The following is a 21,550-nucleotide window of genomic DNA, read 5'->3' as shown; positions in this document are numbered from 1 at the left end:
CTTGTAAACACTAGTTGACTTTTGTGCGAAGTTTGCCGAAATTTTGCGGTTATCCTCCCTATTGTCTAGTCTGGTCTAGTAAATTTAAGGAACTGAGAATTTAGCCATAGTACTTCAATGTTAGATAAATGCGCTTTGTACCATGGAAGATTTGTTGACTGTTGTTTTCACGATAGACAGAACAATGTTTTCCTTATGATCAGTCGCATTACGTGTAGTTTGAAGCCAAGCCTGCAACGTGGCTTTTTGAAACCTGAAGCCCAAAACATTTGTGCAAGGTACTTGAAGGTATTTACTCCTGATAAAAACGGGAAAAAAAATTAAAACTGAGATGAAGTTGAGTATATTTATTTTCCTAAAATCAGGTGCAATGATCTTTCCGGGCCGCTTTTCCGTTAACATTTGTCAAGAGTTTTGGTGCAAAATCACCTTATTAAAGCTGATATATTCTTCAAAACTTGTCAGACATAAAACAAGAGTACGGATATGATTGCATCTTTCGTGTGCGGAGCTACAAAGCTCGTGTAGCAAGTTGAAAAAAGCGTATAACATGTGGATCGCGCGAAACGTGATCAACGGTCGCGAAGCGCGAAAGAGGAGCGCGAGCGAGGAGTTCGGGCGAGACGCGCGTGCGCGGAATGCGCGGAGCACCTTTGACAAACCTTTGGCCTGCGTCACAGGCATCTTCGACCACATCTTTAGCAAACCTTTGACTTGAATCGCAGACAAATTTGATTACGCTTTTGACCCACCTTTGAGGCGTATCAAAGGATCACCTTTAATTCTAAAAACAAAGGCGTTCACAGGTGAGTAAAAACGGCCTTTCACGCCTTTGATTTTGGTGGCAAAGGTTTATTCAAAGAGGATCTTTGATTCGCGTCAAAGATCGTCAAAAGTGTGCAAAGGCGGCCTTTACAAAACCTTTAACCACACATCTGACGCGCGGTAAAGGCGATTTTTCGTGCCGTGAGCATTGTGAGTAAGACAGGAGGAACAGACGAGGATGTTAAGGCTAGAATCAACAAAGCACGTCAAGCTTTTGCCACCCTGAGACCAGTATGGAGGAGTAAAAACCTCAGTTGCCACACGAAACTGAGACTGTTCAACAGCTATGTCAAATCAGTTCTTTTGTACAGGGCGGAAACCTGAAGGCGCACCAAGAAATTAGACCACAAACTGCAGGTCTTCAAGAACACCTGTCTCTGTCAGATTCTACGCATTAGATGGCCAGAGCACATCTCTAACCAGGAACTCTGGCAAAGAACTGGGCAGGAGCCCATCAGTGACACCAGAATAGAAAGTGGAGATGGATTGGACATACCATACGCCGAGAGCAGACAAGCATCACCTGCCAAGGCTTGAACTGGAACCCACAGGGAAAACGGAGGAGAGGAAGACCATGTTTGACCTGGAAAAGAACTCTACAAGCTGAATTGAAGACCATCAGCATGACCTGAGAGGAGGCGAAGACGGCAGCTAAAGAACGAGAAAGATGGAAGCTAGTAGTCAGGGCCCTATGTTCCAGAGGGAACGACGAAGAATAAAGAAGAAGACATAAGTTGTTGTGTGCCCTTGTGCACAAATAATTAAGAAATAAGCCGCCAGCAATATAGTCCTTCACCCTAAGACGAAACAAATTACCAAAGTAAGTATAAACGATATTCTCAGAATATTATGGATTAACAACGTAACGAAAAGAACAGGGGCAGTGATAAACAGTTCTCAAATTACCCTTAAGAGTGCCTGCCTGTAAAAATCAGACAAATTCTTAATTTCGCGGTAAGGGTCGAAAATTCGATTTCGCTCATATTCTTGTGGTAGATAGGCTAGGGCATGACAAAAACTACTGGATAGTTTTTTTTGGCAAAATATCCTTTTATTTCAAAGAAATATGCAAATTACCAACTTCCGTTAAAATCGTCATTTGACGCACCATTTTATTAAGCAAGTTTGAGAGCCTCGCATGCAAAACCACATCATTCTTCCGCCTTTAAAACACTCAAATATTTTTGTCCAATGTTTAAATGTGTACTGGGTTGGTTTTAGGGAATGTTGAGTTGTCTTTTTGGGTGCAAAATAATTAAATTTCGAAGACAGGTATTTCATTCACTTAAAAGTACTTCGTGAATATAATTGATTTTCACCATGTGCGAAACCTTCAAATGGATTAAGCTTCTGGTGGTTGAATTGCAGAGGGATGATCTACAGATTCCTGTAAAAATTTCTTTGGGCAAATGATTGTGAGCGACGCGAGAGCCTTTCGAAGTACGTCAAAAATGCAAATATTTGACCATCCGTCGTCAAATTTCAATTTACGGGTTAGAGGTATATTTTAGCATGCGCCACATGACTTGACCTATAATAAGTTGAAATAGACACAGAGCTGATAATTTCGAAATGTTCTAACCTTATTTGTTGCAAAAGGCAGGTCCAAAGCCAATTTGACGTGTTCCTAGTCGATCTCTCACCATTCGTCGTACATAAAGCAGAAGTTTGCTTTTGTTTACACAAGGTTAACGTCCGATGTACATCGCCAACTGTCAACCTATTATTCGTCGAATACCATGGATCTGTGACCATCTTTCTGCGCATATGAACATCACTGCATCTAAAATGGCTGAGTCATTTGTAGATTGTTGCTTGCTATGCACTGCGCCAAAATAATGCGTTTGATCGATTGCTGACCATTGCTGATAAGCGTGTCGGCGCAGCACAATCTTACAGCCGTTATTTGTTCGTCACGCAATGCTGTCACGGCATATGCTGCATATTTTGATCCATTTTGTATAGAGCACTCTCAGGATAAATGAACCAATTTAATCATTGTTCATCTGTTTGTTTATATATATAATAATATGTGTATATTTATATAATTGTATTCTATAGTGTACTTGGCCTCGGTCCAAATCACGTTTGTTGTACGTTTTGATGTTTCAGACAACAGCTGATAAAGCTAGTGCCAGTACTCACTAGAATTTTAAAAAAATCGCCATGAAACAAATTATAGATCAATGAAGCAAGAACTAGCTGAAATGAAAATAGGAAATCACAACGTGTCTAGTTCATGAGAAAAACAGACTAAATTTAATTAGTAATTACGCGAGTAAATAGCCCTGGCCATGCCATTTTATTTGGCGTATTTTGTTTGCCTAGTGGCGAGGCATCGGTATGTTTGTAACAGAAAATAGAGGACTGTTGTCAATACAGTCCAAAATTATTGTCAGTAAAATATTGTACATAAAACACCTATTGACCGGTTACCTCCACGGCCACCATTTGGTCATTCCGATAAGGGTTTCACTATTGTCTTTACCCCTATCATAGGGGTAAAGACAATTCAGCGGCCACCCAAAATTTAAACACTTTGTTTTGGAAAGGGCGATGGCAGATAAGGGTCCGAAATTGAAGGTGCATGACGAGTGATAATTCAAATACACGTCTATCATGATTGTCTTGAATTGACTCCACGTTCACCAAGAAATTTATAACCCGATAGTGAAAAATTAAATATTCAGGGTACACCGCTATTTAAGCGGCTAGCCCCATAGTAAGCGGTCACCACCCATTTCCCCGGGGGTAGCCCACTGTATTACATGTAAATCAAAAATAATTGCACAGCCAGCGCGAAAAGACCTAGGTATGAGTTTAGCGTTACAGTATTACGCAGGCCATGTAGGTAGCGGTGGTCGAGTAAAAGATATCAACAGGGGCAATGGTAAACTATTCATTCTTCTCATTTCTTAATTTAATCTGTTCCTACTCAACACGATTGTGTGTTCCCAGTGGTTCCCAGCTTTACGGAGCCTTATGTATTAGGATAGAAATTGTCCTACCCCTACCCCCTAAAATGGGATGACAGTATTGCGTGACGAAAAAGGAACCGCTGCAAGCAAGGTTTCACGCCATCAAACCATGATGATCAAACGTAATATTTTGGTGTAGTGCAAAGCAAGCAACTATCTACAAATGACTCACCCGTTTTTGACTTAGATGCAGTGGTAATCATATGTGTCGAAAGAGGGTCACAGATTCATGGTATTCGACCATTAAATAAGTTGACAGTTGGCGATGTACATCGGACGTTATGTAAACAAAAGCAAACTTCTGCTTTAGGTGCGACGAATGGTGAGAGAAACACGTCAAATCGGCTTTGGACCTGCCTTTTACAGCAAATGAGGTTAGAACATCTCCAAATTATCAGCTCTGTGTCTATTTCAACTTAACATTGGTCAAGTCATGTGGCGCATACTAAAATATACGTCTAACCCGTAAATTGCAATTTGACGACGGATGGTCAAATATTTGCATTTTTGACGTACTTTGAAAAGCTCTCGCGTCGCTCACAATCATTTGCCCAAAGAAATTTTTACAGGAATCTGTAGATCATCCTTCTGCAATTCAACCACCAGAAGCTTAATCCATCTAAAGGTTTCGCACATGGTGAAAATCAATTATATTCACGAAGTACTTTTAAGTGAATGAAATACCTGTCTTCGAAATTTAATTATTTTGCACCCAAAAAGACAACTCAACATTCCCTAAAACCAACCCAGTACACATTTAAACATTGGACAAAAATATTTGAGTGTTTTAAAGACGGAAGAATGGTGTGGTTTTGCATGCGAGGCTCTCAAACTTGCTTAATAAAATGGTGCGTCAAATGACGATTTTAACGGAAGTTGGTAATTTGTATATTTCTTTGAAATAAAAGGATATTTTGCCAAAAAAAAAATCCAGTAGTTTTTGTCATGCCCTAGCCTATCTACCATGAAAATGTGAGCGAAATCGAATTTTCTACCCTTGCCGAGTTATTTCCATTTTTATGGACAGGGACTCTTAAGCTCTGTTAACTTACGAGCTGCATTTTCTGTTCAGTTGTCTTAGCACCACAGCAAAGGAGCCATCGCTGCGGCTGTTTCACGGTACATTCTTTTGGTATTTTTCGAGGTAAAATTGCTCCAAAGATGCAACCAGCATCCTCCAAAGTGGGTATTAAATGTAGAAATCATATCGACTCGGAAAAAAATTCCGAGTTCCAGATGGGAATTTAACCCACGATCCTCCGTGATCTAGACCGGACGCTCTAACCACTGAGCTACTGGAGACTCTGTGGTGAGCAAGGATGACATGTAGGCCTTTGACTGGAACCGCATCGCGCGGTCACACAGCCAAATGTTGAATTGGCGCATATGAACTCACTAACTGCATCCTGCAGTCACATTAAAGTTCACTAACTGCATCACGCAGTCACATTTAAAGCATATCAAAGATGCAACCAAGCACCCTCCAAAGTGAGTATTAAATGTAGAAATCACATCGCCTCAGAAAAAATACCGAGTTCTAGATGGGATTTGAACAAATCAAATCAAATCAAAATTGTTCAAATCCAACGTACATGTCATTGTCTTGGAGCCAGGACAAGACATGTTTCCTTGAATTCACAAGATTCCTTACACCAAAAGACATGCTCGATGGATTCGTCCTCTTTTTGGCAGAAAGTACATAATAGTGATTGTGTAATATCAAATCGAAAGAGTTTTTCATGTGTGAAAACAATGCAATTTAAAACTGTCTACTGAAATTCCACAGATGAGCAGAAGTATAGAGAATAGATCTTCTCCCAATCGATGGCAGAGTACGGGTACCTGTCAGAAAATTTCTTTTGAGCAGTAGGCAATTCCTGCTTCTTCGCCTGGAACTGGCGAAAAAGCTGGAACTGGCAATTTCATCGATTGGATACCCCGGGAGTTGTTAAGTAGAATATCAAGAATAGTTACCTATAAGTATAGCAAATCATACGAGCGCAAGTGCATTTTGTGATTTATGTAACCGTCTAAATGCGAAGTGGGTCAAATTTCAAAAAGACGTACGCCAGCTGTTCTTATTTTATAGCGGGTAGATGCCTTCACATTCAAAATCCTAACTTTTCCTACCTGAGAATATGTCAGCAAAGCAAACAAAAGCAAAGAAATGTGTATTCTGGCGAATGAAAGTCAAATTAAGAGCTGCCTTGCGTTGATTTCCGAATGACATGAAAGGTCAAAGGGTCGCTCACATTGCTCGAGTGACCTGTTTTGATTCAGAATTCGACGTTTACTTTATCACAATTTTGTTCTCGCCCGACGTGCACGTAGTTGGAATGATTGGTCTTCCCCAGAGTATAGTCTCGTTGGGTGAAGCTATGTACCAGTGCCTTTTAGAGCCTTGAATCTCGTCTAAATTCAGATCAGAGCTCTGTCGCGAAGCATAAATTTAAAAAAATTCGTCAAAAATTCACGTTCAACTTTCATTTACATTTTACACCGCCAATAAGCAGAGGAAATATTGTCTTTTGATTTCCTGGGTTAATCTTTTCTAAAACGCTTTCACTTTTTAAACGGGAGCTTCCGAAAAATGCCCGATTTCGGCGTAAATTTAGGCCACCGCGAGTGGAAAAAAAAAATGCCAAAAATAAATGAAAATCTAAAAGACCAGATACTGATATTTTTAGAACTGGTTCACCTGGGCCTTTATTCTGGCAAAGTTTGGGAAAATAGTTTTTTTTTTTCTTTTTTGCATACCTTTAGTCGATCCTTACAGAAAACTGCCCGTAATTACGTAGTAACCGCTAACCGCCTAGTACAGCGAATCAACCACCCCACTACCTTGTACCATAGCAGGGGTATGAGTTTGGGTAAGGGTTATCGACGGTTAATTGCCAAGTCATCCTCTCTTTGTACTGAATAACTCGACCCTGTTCAAAGAGGAATTCCGCTCAGGTTGTCAAAACGTCAATCACCACCAACAGTTCTTTTTAGAATTACTCTCGAACAAAAGAGGAAGAAGGGCGAAAGAGTTAAAATACCCCAAATAGGAATTAACTAAAACTTCTAATTGCCAAGACGCATTACTAAAACTACTATAGATTTATTTAATACATTCTTAGAATTGTAACTTGAAAGGATGTAATGTAAACTTCAAGCGAGAGCTCATCAGTCTCATCACCTTTGCCATGGTTATCCCTACAGCAAACAGGTGGGCCACTTTTGATTCTAAACGCCTTTCATTCACTTTTCAGTTTCTTTTCGACCCTGTTCAAAGAGGAATTCCGCTCAGGTTGTCAAAACGTCAATCACCACCAACAGTTCTTTTTAGAATTACTCTCGAACAAAAGAGGAAGAAGGGCGAAAGAGTTAAAATACCCCAAATAGGAATTAACTAAAACTTCTAATTGCCAAGACGCATTACTAAAACTACTATAGATTTATTTAATACATTCTTAGAATTGTAACTTGAAAGGATGTAATGTAAACTTCAAGCGAGAGCTCATCAGTCTCATCACCTTTGCCATGGTTATCCCTACAGCAAACAGGTGGGCCACTTTTGATTCTAAACGCCTTTCATTCACTTTTCAGTTTTTGCAATTTCAGTCAGTCAGTCAGTCAGTCAGTCAGTTCGTCAGTTCGTCAGTTCGTCAGTTCGTCAGTTCGTCAGTTCGTCAGTTCGTCAGTTCGTCAGTTCGTCAGTTCGTCAGTTCGTCAGTTGGTCAGTTGGTCAGTTGGTCAGTTGGTCAGTTGGTCAGTTGGTCAGTTGGTCAGTTAGTCAGTTGGTCAGTTAGTCAGATAGTCAGTTAGTCAGTTAGTCAGTTGGTCAGACAGTCAGTTAGTCCGTTAGTCGGTTAGTCTGTTAGTCAGTTAGTCAGTTAGTCAGTTGGTCAGTTGGTCAGTTAGTCAGTTAGTCAGATAGTCAGTTAGTCAGTTAGTCAGTTAGTCAGTTGGTCAGTTGGTCAGTTAGTCAGTTAGTCAGTTAGTCAGTTAGTCAGTTAGTCAGTTAGTCAGACAGTCAGTGAGTCGGTGAGTCGGTGAGTCGGTTAGTCAGTTAGTCAGTTGGTCAGTTGGTCAGTTGGTCAGTTGGTCAGTTGGTCAGTTGGTCAGTTGGTCAGTTGGTCAGTTGGTCAGTTGGTCAGTTGGTCAGTTGGTCAGTTGGTCAGTTGGTCAGTTGGTCAGTTGGTCAGTTGGTCAGTTAGTCAGTCAGTCAGTTAGTCAATTAGTCAGTTAGTCAGTAAGTCAGTTAGTTTAATCATCAGATCACTCAGTCAGTCAGCCAATGAATGAACGAGTGAGTCAGCCAGCACCTCATACGGGATTTCATTTACTATGCACCACTTTCTCTCTATTCTGGAACAGCTGGCGGATACAGAGTGGACAGCGGTTTGCACTCATCTTTGGGAAATATTAAATCTTCCTCGTCTTCCCTGAAAAAAAGAAAAAAGAAAGAAAACAAATTCACAAGATCGCCAAAAGAGCGATTTAGCGTCGTCTTACTACATTCGATGACTAGTATAGAGACCAAGAAAACGAAAAATTGGATCTACTAAAATTTACCTCGAGCAAATATGATGTAAAAATTCCAGAAACGCTAAGGGTGACTGCGAAGCAAAAATGGTCAATGCCGCGTTCGTAATACCTTTACACACGCGGCTGGTGTGTAAATGGGTTGCGAAAGCGGAGTTTACCGTCCTTGCATTAACATCATATTTGCGTTTTAACTCGGAAGGAATATTGAACTTTATAGGGACTTCTGAAACTCCGTTGAGACATATATTTAGCTGGGAAAATTTGACATTGTCGATACGAGGCAAGACAGTATGTTTATACGCGTGAGTAATTTCAATATTACCTTGCCACAAGCCTGAGCACCAGTTCAACCTTCCTTGAAGGATTCACTTTGATTGGTTCAGCAGGCATGAACTGTTGAGTACTGTAGCCTTGTAATGTTGTCCCTCCCGCTCTCCAGGCTGGATCGGGTTCAGTGACACGACCAATTTCTTGCCCTTGTGAAGAAAATTTGTTTGTCAGTGGTACCATAGAAACACTGCCCTTTCGCATTGCCAGAGAGTTTAAGCTCTTCTACATACACCTTTTCCATCTTAGGAAAAAGGGCGGGTGGACGAATACAGGGTGTAGCGACCAAGCAGACTTTCAGACAAAAGTGATGGGGTTGATCATCACGTTCTTAGATTGGTACAGCTTATTTGAACATATCCATTTATAACGTTTGAGTTAATGCATTATCTTTTAGGGTATTTGTCGGAACTAAAAAAAAAAACATGATAGGACCAATTTGTCAGGAAGACTTGGTACTTCTTAAGGTAGGAGTGAAAACAATTCGAGCCACGCCCACAAAACGAGATTCTGCAGCCGACACATTCTGGGCATTCCTCTCAAATTTTCCACGATCATTATCAACTACTTCATATGAGGTCCCCGACGTCCGAACGCCATGGTTTCAACTATATTCTCAAGAGAGGCGAAGGAATCTGAGTGGAAACCACTAAATTCGCTTATAATGCTAAGAAAGAAAGAAAACAAAATAGATAAAATATGGAAATATATTTATAAAAATCCAATAATTTACCATTCTTTTACAAGTCTTATCAGGTCTTTAACTCAAATGCACTGGTTCCGAACCGCACATTGAAGTTACAGAAACAGAAAAGCGAAACGTCCAAAGCCTCTGAAGCTAGAGTCAACTCTAACATGTACATTAAGGGTTGAATGCCGGACAAAATTATTACGATCATGGTTCGCGTTAGCTAAACCTTGTGAATAGAGAGTAGATAGTCTACGAGTGGTCCCTCTTTCGCTTAGGTCTGTCGTGCGTGACGTGGACGAAAACCGCGAGAAAAAAAATAATGGCCGCGCGAACTAACCGAAACAGGGACTACTCGTTATCTACTTTGTGGAATAAAGGAAGTTGGATTACAGCTTTGGCTAAACAAACTCGGCTATACGAGATCCAGTAAAGAACGAAAATTAAGCCACTTACCAGCTGATTCCAGTATTCTGTGCGTCTCATATTCTTCCCATTCATCTGTTAATTTTAAAAGTAAAAGAGGATATAGTGCATGAATAGCAAGCATTTACTTATTATGCAACATGTTGGCTTTTTCTACTTCAAGTTACCATAATCTTTCCTCTTCTTTTGGTTTGACTTTCGTACCTGAATCTACACATCACCAAATGAACTTCTGCGGAAAAAATATTTTGATTTGAACAAAAAGCGAATTGTTTTGGTCTTGGGCATCTCACAGGTCTTCTCAGTGCGTAATAGGAACTTAAAGCCAAGTGACTGATCATGTCTCATGGAAATTTCTTACCCTGTGTAAACATTACCAGTAAAAAACACTTGGCTTTATCGAGAATTTCTATTAGTAACATCTTCTTTCACACGAACTGTTACAATAATGTTCGGAAAAGTTTTCTATCAAAGACATCTGTCAAGGTCCATTAACAAGTCTGTTATCAATCATATTTATCTGTAATATGATGTGCTACGTCTGATAAGTTTGCTAGTAAAACAGTAGTAGTGTTTAGCATCAACTGAGTATGAGCGGTAAGCAATTAACAGTGCCTGCCTGTAAAAATCAGACAAATTCTTAATTTCGCGGCCAGGGTCGAAAATTCGATTTCGCTCATATTCCTATGGTAGATAGGCTAGGGCATGACAAAAACTACTGGATGGTTTGCTCGGCAAAATATCCTTTTATTTCAAAGGAATATGCAAATTACCAAATGCCGCTAAAATCGTCATTTGACGCACCATTTTATTAAACAAGTTTGAGAGCCTCGCATGCAAAACCACACCATTCTTCCGTCTTTAAAACACTCAAACATTTTTGTGCAATGTTTAAATGTGTACTGGGTTGATTTTAGGGAATGTTGCGTTGTCTTTTTGGGTGCAAAATAATTAAATTTCGAAGACATGTATTCCATTCACTTAAAAGTACTTCGTGAATATAATTAATTTTCACCATGTGCGAAACCTTCAAATGGATTAAGCTTCCGGTGGTTGAATTGTAGAAGGATGGTCTACAGATGCCTGTAAAAATTTCTTTGGGCAAATGACTGTGAGCGACGCGAGAGCTTTTCAAAGTACGTTAAAAATGCAAATATTTGACCATCCCTCGTCAAATTTCAATTTACGGGTTAGACGTATATTTTAGCATGCGCCACATGACTTGACCTATAATAAGTTGAAATAGACACAGAGCTGATAATTTCGAAATGTTCTAGCCTTATTTGTTGTAAAGGCAGGTCCAAAGTCGATTTGACGTGTTTCTAGTCGATCTCTCACCATTCGTCGCATATAAAGCCGAAGTTTGCTTTTGTTTACACAAGGTTAACGTCCGATGTACATCGCCTACTGTCAACCTATTATTGGTCGAATACCATGAGTCTGTGACCATCTTTCTGCGCATATGAACATCACTGCATCTAGGTCAAAAACGGCTCAGTCATTTGTAGATAGTTGCTTGCTATGCACTGCGCCAAAATATTACGTTTGATCGATTGCTGACCATTGCTGATAAGCGTGTCGGCGCAGCACAATCTTACAGCCGTTATTTGTTCGTCACGCAATGCTGTTACGGCATGTGCTGCGCATTTTGATCTATTTTGTATAGAGCACTCTCAGGATAAGTGAAACAATTTAATCATTGTTCATCTGTTTGTTCATGTATATAAGAATATGTGTATATTTATATAATCGTATTCTATAGTGTACGTGACTTCGGTCCAGTTCACGTTTGTTGTACGTTCTAATGTTTCAGACAAAAGCTGATAAAGCTAGTGCTTGTACTTGTCGCCATAAGCAAATTATAGATCAATGAAGCAAGAACTAGCTGAAGTAAAAATGGGAAATCAAAACGCGTCTAATTCGTGAGAAAAACAGACCAAATTTAATTAGTAATTACGTGAGTAAATAGCCCTGGCCATTTTATTTGACTTATTTTGTTTGCTTAGTGGTAAGGCATTGGTGTGTTTGTAACAGAAAATAGAGGACTGTTGTCAATAGTCCAAAATTATTGTCAGTAAAATATTGTAAATAAAACACCTATTGACCGGTTACCTCCGCGGCCACCATTTGTCGTTCCGATAAGGGTTTCAGTCTTTACCCCTATTAAGCGGTCACCCACAATTTGAAAACTTTGTTAAAGGGCGATGGCAGATAAGAGTCTGAAATTGTAGGTGCATGACGAGTGATAATTCAAACACATGTCTGTCATGTTTGTCTTGAATTGACTCCATGTTCCCCGAGAAATTTATAGCCCGACAGTGAAAAATTAAATATTCAAGGTACACCAACCTCTATTTAAGCGGCTAGCCCCATTAAGTGGTCACCACCCATTTCCCCGAGGGTAGCCCACTGTATTACATGTAAACCAAAAATAATTGCACATCGCGATGAGTTTAGCGTTACAGTATTACGCAGGGCATGTAGGGTAGCGGTGGTCGAGTAAAAGATGACAACAGGGCAATGGGAAACTATTCATTCTTTTCATTTCTTAATTTAATCTCTTCCTACTCAACACGACTGTGTGCTCCCAGTGGTTCCAAGCCTTACGGAGCCTTACGTATTAGGATAGAAATTGTCCTACCCCTACCCCCTAAAATGGGATGACAGCATTGCGTGACGAACAAGGAACCGCTGCAAGCAAGGGTTCAAGCCATCAAAACATGATGATCAAACGTAATCTTTTGGTGTAGTGCAAAGCAAGCAACTATCTACAAATGACTTAGCCGTTTTTGACTTAGATGCAGTGGTGATCATATGTGTCGAAAGAGGGTCACAGATTCATGGTATTCGACCATTAAATAAGTTGGCAGTTGGCGGACGTTATGTAAACAAAAGCAAACTTCTGCTTTAATTATGTGCGACGAATGGCGAGAGAAGCACGTCAAATCGGCTTTGGACCTGCCTTTTATAGCAAATGAGGTTAGAACAATTCGAAATTATCAGCTCTGTGTCTATTTCAACTTAACATAGGTCAAGTCATGTGGCGCATGCTAAAATATACGTCTAACCCGTAAATTGAAATTTGACGAGGGATTGTCAAGTATTTGCATTTTTAACGTACTTTGAAAAGCTCTCGCGTCGCTCACAGTCATTTGCCCAAAGAAATTTTTACAGGCATCTGTAGACCATCCTTCTACAATTCAACCACCAGAAGCTTAATCCATTTGAAGGTTTCGCACATGGCGAAAATTAATTATATTCACGAAGTACTTTTAAGTGAATGGAATACATGTCTTCGAAATTTAATTATTTTGCACCCAAAAAGACAACGCAACATTCCCTAAAATCAACCCAGTACACATTTAAACATTGCACAAAAATGTTTGAGTGTTTTAAAGACGGAAGAATGGTGTGGTTTTGCATGCGAGGCTCTCAAACTTGCTTAAAAAAATGGTGCGTCAAATGACGATTTTAGCGGCATTTGGTAATTTGCATATTTCTTTGAAATAAAAGGATATTTTGCCAAAAAAAACTATCCAGTAGTTTTTGTCATGCCCTAGCCTATCTACCATGAAAATATGAGCGAAATCGAATTTTCGACCCTTGCCGAGTTATTTTCCATTTTTATGGACAGGGACTCTTAAGGGAGTTAATCCCTCATTTAGGCCTTATTCCCAACATAATCCCTCTAAAGTTATTTTCAGACTTGGCATCTAGTCCTCAAGTGGATAACGTTAACACGCGAGTTACGTGGATGTTTTCGTGGAGGATGAAAATGTGCGTTAGGTCGGTTTGGCTGTCTACGTGAGTAAAATTCGAGTCACAGGACTGGCTACTTCTAGGACCTCGGGGGATTTCTGAATCCGGAAGTGATCCAATAATAACTGATCTTATTTTCAATTCGATCCGTGCTCGATATGTGGTAAAAAACGGTCTTTCGTGTTTGAAACATCACATAGGACTGACCATTGGAGTGTTCTAGTATCTAATTAAATTTTGTGCGAAGTCACGTGGGTAGAGTGTTTGAAATGGTTTGTTCGGAAAACGTCTTCAGTGACATTTATCCTCCACGGAAAAACAATTAGGGCCCGGAAACAAATTTTTGATGGATCCCTGAACTTGAGTTATTTTAGAGAGGGGTGCCTAGTTCCCCGCGGACAATGTTACCAAGTGCGTTTAGCTGGATGTTTTCGTGGAGGATGAAAACGCACGTAAAGCCGCGGCTTAGACTGTCCGCGTGGTGGAACAAAATCACAGGATTGGCTATTTCTAAACCCTCTTGAAATTTCGGAAATCGGGAGTAGTCTAAAACTAACTTGAGAGGGATTACTTCAGCAGGAATGAGACATATATGGGAAATTTAAGTCTCCTAGCCTTCATTCTCTCTTGGTAGTGCTGACATGTTACGATTCTGGATTTAAGAATACAGTACAGACAAACGTTTCATTGATCCATTTGTGCATGGGTCTGAAACTACGATAATGCATTGTAATATCTCGTGCTATCTGGATAGCCTCCGGCCTCCGATCAGACCTCTATTCAACGATCACCTCTGCCAAGCCAGAGCACCGTGAGAATCCATTCCAGATCAAAAATAGCTTGAAGATGTAAATAACTCTTAATAGAAATTATCACAAAATTATTTCACGCTGAAGATCGGCTTTCATCACTAACAGGAAAACATCGTAAAATTCACCTTGGGAAGATTCATCTTCGTGACCATCCTCATCGAGGTCGCCACATTGTTGATGCGTGACCATAATGCCTGCAAGTGCTTTCGCTACCGAAATGAAAAAAAAATAAATAAACGTTATTACATTAATACTCTGTCATCACTTTAAACGAGATAAGGAAATAAAGCCACAGTTTGATGGTAATAAAGTTACTGAACACTTAAATCGCCTTCACAAAGAAACACGACCGGAATTATGTCAAGGCATTGATCCGTGAAGAACAAAACTTCCCAAGCAAGGTCAAATGTTATCACTGGTGCAACTTAGGTGCTTTTCAAGACCAAAAGATGACCGTTCCCACGCGGTCCCAGGTCTGGTTTGAAGTGCGAAAATATCACCATTTTTAGAGCAATTTTCACTCGAGTGTCGAAAAGTGATTGGTTTTACCTCACTATACCACACGACTAGCTTAGAAAACTCGCGCCACTTTTTCATCCAATCAGAAGTAAAACCAAAACCAATCGTGACTCGTGCGCACGTGTTTTTCCGCGCTTCACGTCAGCTTCGTGTATTTTTGTGTAGTTTTGATTGGTTCAGTGGATTGTCTTTGTCCTTTGTGATTGGCTAGAGTGATAACATTGGTTTGGATTTACGACACTTTATTGACAACAGCTTTATTGTGTTAAAACCAATCAAAATCGATCCTGCAACGGAACTCTCGAGAGACGCTCGCTTTGTTAGGCTTGCACAGTAATGAGCAAGATTCGAGGCACCAGATTGTCCTTGTCACAACAGAAATCTAGCTTATCTAGTAAACGTCTGTAGTGCTACCGTCACAGGGCTGTCCAAACTAATTGTTATCGTGATTAATTCCAATCACATTCTTCAGGAAAATTGTCAAACTCGTATCATATGAAACAAGTCGACCACATTTCCTCGTGGTCACCGACCTCTACTGTGGCGTCTCCATATGTACAGTTTTTTGGTTTTGGATTGGATAATGGTTTCTCTTCTGAAATCATATTTTGTGGTATGAAAACAAGTTGGTATCATTCGATGATTTATGTTGTTCGTGGTAATTTTTGCCAAGCTACAAAATTCAGCTACACACTAAATACATTCTACTTACCAAAATGCTGTCGTCGTTTTACTTGATATCTTTTTCTTCCGTTGTGGTGGTGGTGACGACTTTGCAAATGCCCACGAAGACGCGGGGCACCTGACCAATGACAAAAATAAATTCATTGTCATATAACATTCACAAGGCTTTCCAAACCAATGGAGAAAATCAACTGGTTGTCGTGTTGTTGTTGTCTTTCGATGACCACCAATTCTGATTAGTGTCAAACCCGATTAACCTTCAATGCCATTAAGATGTAAGGAATGTTCTGTTGCTTTCCTCTATAAAAAAAAAAAAAAAAAAAACGGATCCCAGAATTCACTGTTCAAGGGTCACAATTGTTTTTTCTTTGGAGGACAATTCTAAGGGAAAAGAGGTTTTCCAAAAACACTATTAGAAGCATGTTAAATGATTTTGTTCCATTCTTGTCGAAGTTTCGTTTCGTGGTCGACAGATTAGTGGCGCAAAATTACAGTCACATTTCTGTTCAGCGGACGCACGAGAGAGGACAGAGTTAATCCTCCTTACTATATGGCTTGTTCGTGTAGGCGATATAACGCGCGCTCTGATTGGCTAGTTGTAGGGCATTATTCTCCCGCAATGCCCACAGGTCGATTACGGGCTTGCAAAAACAAAGCAAAAAGCCTATAATACCTTATTAACCTCGAACGTTCGGTCTTAGCTTTACGAGAAAATCTCAAGCCTCGGCCTTGCCGTATTGACCTCGCTATCCCTCGGTCAATACGGCAACGTCTGAGATTTTTCCGTAAAGACCTCAATCTTGGTTAATAAATTTTTGATATAGGTCTTGTCCCCAAGGAAAACGCACTCAAGTTATTTTAAGATAACTCTTGGTTATCTAAAATAAAATGTCTAGAAAAAGCCATTCCTCCAGCGCGGATTTTGTTCTCGTGGACAGTCCAAGCGGATTTCCGTGCATTTTAAAATAAGTTGAGATCAAGAAATCCATCAAAAAGTGTTAAAGGGCCCCAATTAGAACTGGACTGGAGGAGTTCAGTTAAGCATTGAATATAAAAATAATACAAACTGAGTAAGATACAGACATCGCTAGCGCTGTTGATCATCACATCCGAGCCAACGATAAAACATTGCTGTTGAACACTAGCGTCTATTTTCCCAGAAATATTGTAAGCCTCTTGCTTGCATTATTACCATGGAAACAAGGTAAAACTGGCATTAGGCAAGGAATATTTCTTACCAACAGGAGCAGCTGCAATTGGAGGAGGGGGTGGAGGACGAGACCCTAAAAAATACAAAAATCACACTATTGTAACGTCACCTTCCAAGAGAGTGTGCATGCTAAATAATTATTTCAGATACTTTTTAATTTCAATCTACCAGAATCTATCGACTCTGTGATGGTCAGTCTGAAGTTATTTATTAAACGTACATGAGAGGCAGTGTCTTACCACATTTTCAAATACCAAGAAAAGAGTGAAAAAAAAAAAAAAAAAAAAGGCGTGCGACGGAACATTTTTGACGAACTTCGAAATTTTTGGTGATGTGATAGAAACAGCCACGAAAGCTTAGTGTCTCTTCCCAATCGGAGCTAAAACTTAGGAAAAAATGGAAAAATAAAATCGTAAAAATATGTCCTCATTAAGATAAGATATCCAAAAACTGTTACGGTGGTTATGATTTCTTTTGTTTAAACTTGATGAATTATTATTGAGTAAATGCGTTTTACCGCAGAAAAAAGCTCCGTATGGAATCGTAATTAAATTGTAATATATTTTTTATGACGCTAAATTCCTCTCCACGTTTCAAAATCGCCCGAGATTCGACGGGAAAAATGTATACTGGTTATCGTTTGTTTCCCATGTCATGTAACACCTGGTTCGCACGCACGACGCAAGCATACTATTAAGCGCAAGAACAAGCACAAGGGCCGTTGTAAATGTGCAATAAACGTTAGCATTAGCTAAGGTGACCTTGAGGAGGAGGGGGGAAGGGTGTAGGGCCTTGGCGCTGACACACCAAGTGACATGCTGCAGAGACAAAATCACTGACAAGGAAATGTAGCAGAACCATTTTCTTGGGTCATTTTACAGGGACACTTCTCAAACTCATTAAAAAAAAGAAAATCACAACTGTGAAGGAGGTTTGGATACCCGGTCTTAATTAGCATAGATTTTCACGATTTTACTTCTCCGTTTTCTCGTTAGTGTTTGTTTCCATTGAGAAGATATATCAAACACTCGAGACAGGGTTTCATCGGCTATCCAAACACCTCGAATTTGGTCAAAAATACTCCGCGGCGCGTCGTATTTTCAACCCTCTTCTCGGTGTTTGGATATCCGGTGAAACACTGTCTCTCGCGTTTGATATATTACATCCCATAGTGTCATTACGTGAAACCGAGAATCACGCGTCACGCCATGTGATAAGCGTCACAAGTCGATGAATGACCTAACCACACCTACAATGTCCGACCAGCCACAATAGCCCTTTTCACTGTTAATTTTTTTATTTGTATTACGATACAATCTAGAATGTATGTGACGCAATTTCGGGCTATTTTGTAGTTTCAGCCCGAAATTGCCTCGTATCCACGTTGGATTACGTTGTAATGCAAATGGAAAAACTATCCGTGAAAAGGACTGTTAACGTGTCATTGATTTGATTTCACCAATGACATGAGACCGAGGAAAGCTGATTGTGCTGCGAGCATTGGTATATGGGAACCCACTGAAAAAATAAAAGGACCCAAGTGTGCAGTTTTAGGAAACACTGTGTCTGTAAGCTTATAAAAATGAAAAACCAAGTACAACTAATTAAATATTTGGAGCCTATAGAAGCGGCTGCTGCAAATAAAGTGTGATTATCTTTTTCTTTCTTTGAAAACGAAGCTGACTAAAAAAAATATTTCGTACCGTCTCAACCGTCTCAAGCAATTGCTTCTAAAATTAAGGCCCCATTAGGAAGGGGTGTCTGAGTGTCCCATATCCCGTTTATTTTTGGTCTAAACTTTCAATATTTACGACTTTTCTATACTCGATATCCCAGGATATCTGTTCTAACTATTCGATATACTTTGAATTTTTCTCCCATCAAATATACTGTATCCAGTTAATGTCTTACCTAAAGGTTCCCTATCCGGAAAACCCCTAATAGTACCTCTAAATCTGAAGGTTCTGTCAACTTGTGGATGCAGTTAACGTTAAATCCAAAAGCAAGCCTCTCTGTTCATAAGTGTCCAAGAATTCAATTCCAGTTCTAATGACAGTTCCACGATCACAGCATACTTACAAAATATTTAGAGGTTCCCACTTACCATGAGCAATCATTTCCCCGCTTTGATAAATTATCTTCTCATGCTTGCCAGCATGGCCAGGCCTGAACTTTCTCTTTATAGCACTCAGAAATGATTTTTTCTCTGTCAGGTAGAGGAGACAAAGTTCTCTATAATCAACTTAAATGAATATTTAGAATTCATTCATTGTTTGAAAAAGGCAAAATAAAATCTGGCTTTTGCTAACGTAATTATACCTTTTGTTCCTTTCACAGAGCAGACCTCTTGGATAAAATGGTCAGAACATTGAGCAAGAGACTCTGCCATTTCTTTCAGTTCAAGTACCTTTTCTAATTGATCACTATGTGCAAATCGTAAGAGAACATTTAAGTTAACGAATATTATCTTTTATACCATGCCATAGAAAATACAGCCAATCAGAATACAGGAAAGCCGTTGTATATCCGACGATATTACCTCGAACCTTCCCATCATGCGCTGCGCGTATGTCGCATTGGTTGTGTAGGTCACTGTATTCTCTATGGGATGGTATAACATAGTTATGCAACGTTCTGTCGTGATATACCATGATGGAATATCCCACTTGTCACTTGTATTTTCTTGGTATACACACTCGCTTAAAGTGTGTATACCGTGAAAAAGCAAAAAGACTCGTGGTAATGTTGCAGCAGGAGCCATAATCGGGGACGGAGACCATAAGTCTTGGGATCCGCGCGCACCTATGATATGGGACAATTTTTCTATTTTTAGAACAAATTGTGCCATCCTGACGTCATATATCCGCGCGGATCCACGCACATGTCGGGGGCTCTCGCGTGGATGTTGTCACGTTGCCTGATCAAATGGCATGGTGAGTGGCGATATTCTCTTGCAGATTTTTCCGCACAGCGATGGCAGGGAATAAAACAGGGAATAAGAACCAGGGCTCCTATATGTAGTTCTATGCTCTGAGATAATGGAAAAGGTGAGTTTTTCAGGGTCGAAAACAAGACTTCAATTTCGCGCTGTGAATGAATAATATGTGCTCGCGCTAGTTGTACGAGTAAGATTTTGCGTTTGTTCTGTGAAGAAAAGTTATGTAAGAAAAATTTTTACTCTGGTATCGAATTAATTTGTGAGTTTCCCAAACAATGCTTAATCTTATTGTTTCTGTTTGTTTGGCGAGTTTGCAAAAGTTTTTGAAAGGAAAGTCTGAGGCGTACAAGTAGCTCATTTGCATAGTGCAGCGCATGCACTTTCAAGTCCGAGGTAGGTGTTTTCAATTGTCAACAAATCTTGACAAAAATTTCTTTCGTTGTGTTTTGCGCTGAGATGCTGCAACAATTTTCAGCAACGCCAAAAGGCTGCTAATATCAGGTGTGTTTCTTTAACATAGTGAAATTTTACACTGCGAAAATAAAATAGACAAGGAGTTTTGATAACCCAACCAACCAAATCGAAATCGTTATTCGAGTTGATTACAGAAAGCGTCATCGTAACTTTGCCGATTATTTCTGCTGTATTCACATATTTTCAGCTAAGCTTTTAATATGTTTTCAAACATTTATCAACCTTAAACATATTTAAAAACTAGAGATATTATATGAGTTCGATGCACGTTTTCAAACGAAAGTGCGGAAGTCCAATTTGTCATGTTTTACTGACTGTACAAAACACGCACCGGCGGTCGCTCTTATTCATGGACAACAGACAATTTATTGGATTTTTACTCAAACAAAACTGAGCAGCATCTACAGAGATGAACTTTATTGTCACTTATTGGGTCTTGTAAGACATCAAGCGTTGCTTACAATTCAGGCGAAATTCAAACTTGCAATTATTATAATTTTTTTTAAGTCTTCGGTCGAGATAGACTCTGGCGAAATCTTCGCAAGCGTGTGGCAAGAGGAGGGAAACTTTGAAGTCCTGAAACGCTGCTGTATCCAAATATATCCAACTAGTTTTTTGCTGTGTTTTGGAAAAGCTGTCAATCTTCTACATATGTGAAACTTACAGTGGAGTTATTTGGAGCCCTTGTAAAAGAAGCTGAGGAACACAACTTGGTCAGTGATATAAAATGGCACATATTTCATGTCCAGTTTGAGCACTCTACTGGGATGAGTCGTTACTGTTGCAATTGCGCATGCTCACTAGCTCGCTAGTTTGAGCACTCTGGTAATGGCTTAGATACTACCACATGTGTAGTATTTGGGGCGGCTTTTTAAGCTTAGCCTCCATCCCAGTCTTCAGCACTGCACTGATGAGGCCCAGAAGGCCGAAACAGTACTGTCTGCAGTTAGATATAGCTCGCTGGCATACAAAGCTCTGCTTTCATGTCCAGTTTGAGCACTCTACTGGGATGAGTCGTTACTGTTGCAATTGCGCATGCTCACTAGCTCGCTAGTTTGAGCACTCTGGTAATGGCTTAGATACTACCACATGTGTAGTATTTGGGGCGGCTTTTTAAGCTTAGCCTCCATCCCAGTCTTCAGCACTGCACTGATGAGGCCCAGAAGGCCGAAACAGTACTGTCTGCAGTTAAAATGGCACATAACTAAGTTTGACACTGTCTTACTTCACTCAAACTGGAGCAGCTCACGACGAAAACACTGAAGCAAAATTCCAACAGACATGAAAGTATTGAGTTGTGGGCCAAAAGCATCAAACATTTGGAGAATTTCGGACGCCATTTCCCCGCGCTACATCCGCAAAAATCCTCGCAGCATG

General features: G+C 39.9%; 1 protein-coding gene across 1 annotated transcript in view; it reads right to left on the bottom strand.

Moving 5' to 3' along the window:
* Positions 1 to 7,094: 7,094 nt before the first annotated feature.
* Positions 7,095 to 21,550, bottom strand: part of LOC145465994 (uncharacterized) — a 17,851-nt gene continuing 3,395 nt past the window's right edge. Inside the window, exons 2-8 of the mRNA XM_081449781.1 lie at positions 19,081 to 19,184; positions 18,866 to 18,967; positions 16,790 to 16,834; positions 14,474 to 14,557; positions 9,808 to 9,852; positions 8,659 to 8,812; positions 7,095 to 8,233 (exon numbers count right to left, since the gene is read on the bottom strand). Coding sequence (XP_081305907.1) covers positions 8,152 to 8,233; positions 8,659 to 8,812; positions 9,808 to 9,852; positions 14,474 to 14,557; positions 16,790 to 16,834; positions 18,866 to 18,967; positions 19,081 to 19,184 — 616 coding nt within the window. The 3' untranslated portion in view covers positions 7,095 to 8,151. The remainder of the gene's footprint in view (positions 8,234 to 8,658; positions 8,813 to 9,807; positions 9,853 to 14,473; positions 14,558 to 16,789; positions 16,835 to 18,865; positions 18,968 to 19,080; positions 19,185 to 21,550) is intronic.

This window comes from Orbicella franksi, chromosome 13 (assembly GCF_964199315.1).
Source record: "Orbicella franksi chromosome 13, jaOrbFran1.1, whole genome shotgun sequence".
NCBI lineage: Eukaryota > Metazoa > Cnidaria > Anthozoa > Scleractinia > Merulinidae > Orbicella > Orbicella franksi.
Note: the sequence above shows the minus strand (reverse complement) of the source record. Positions and strands in the feature narration are given on the sequence as shown.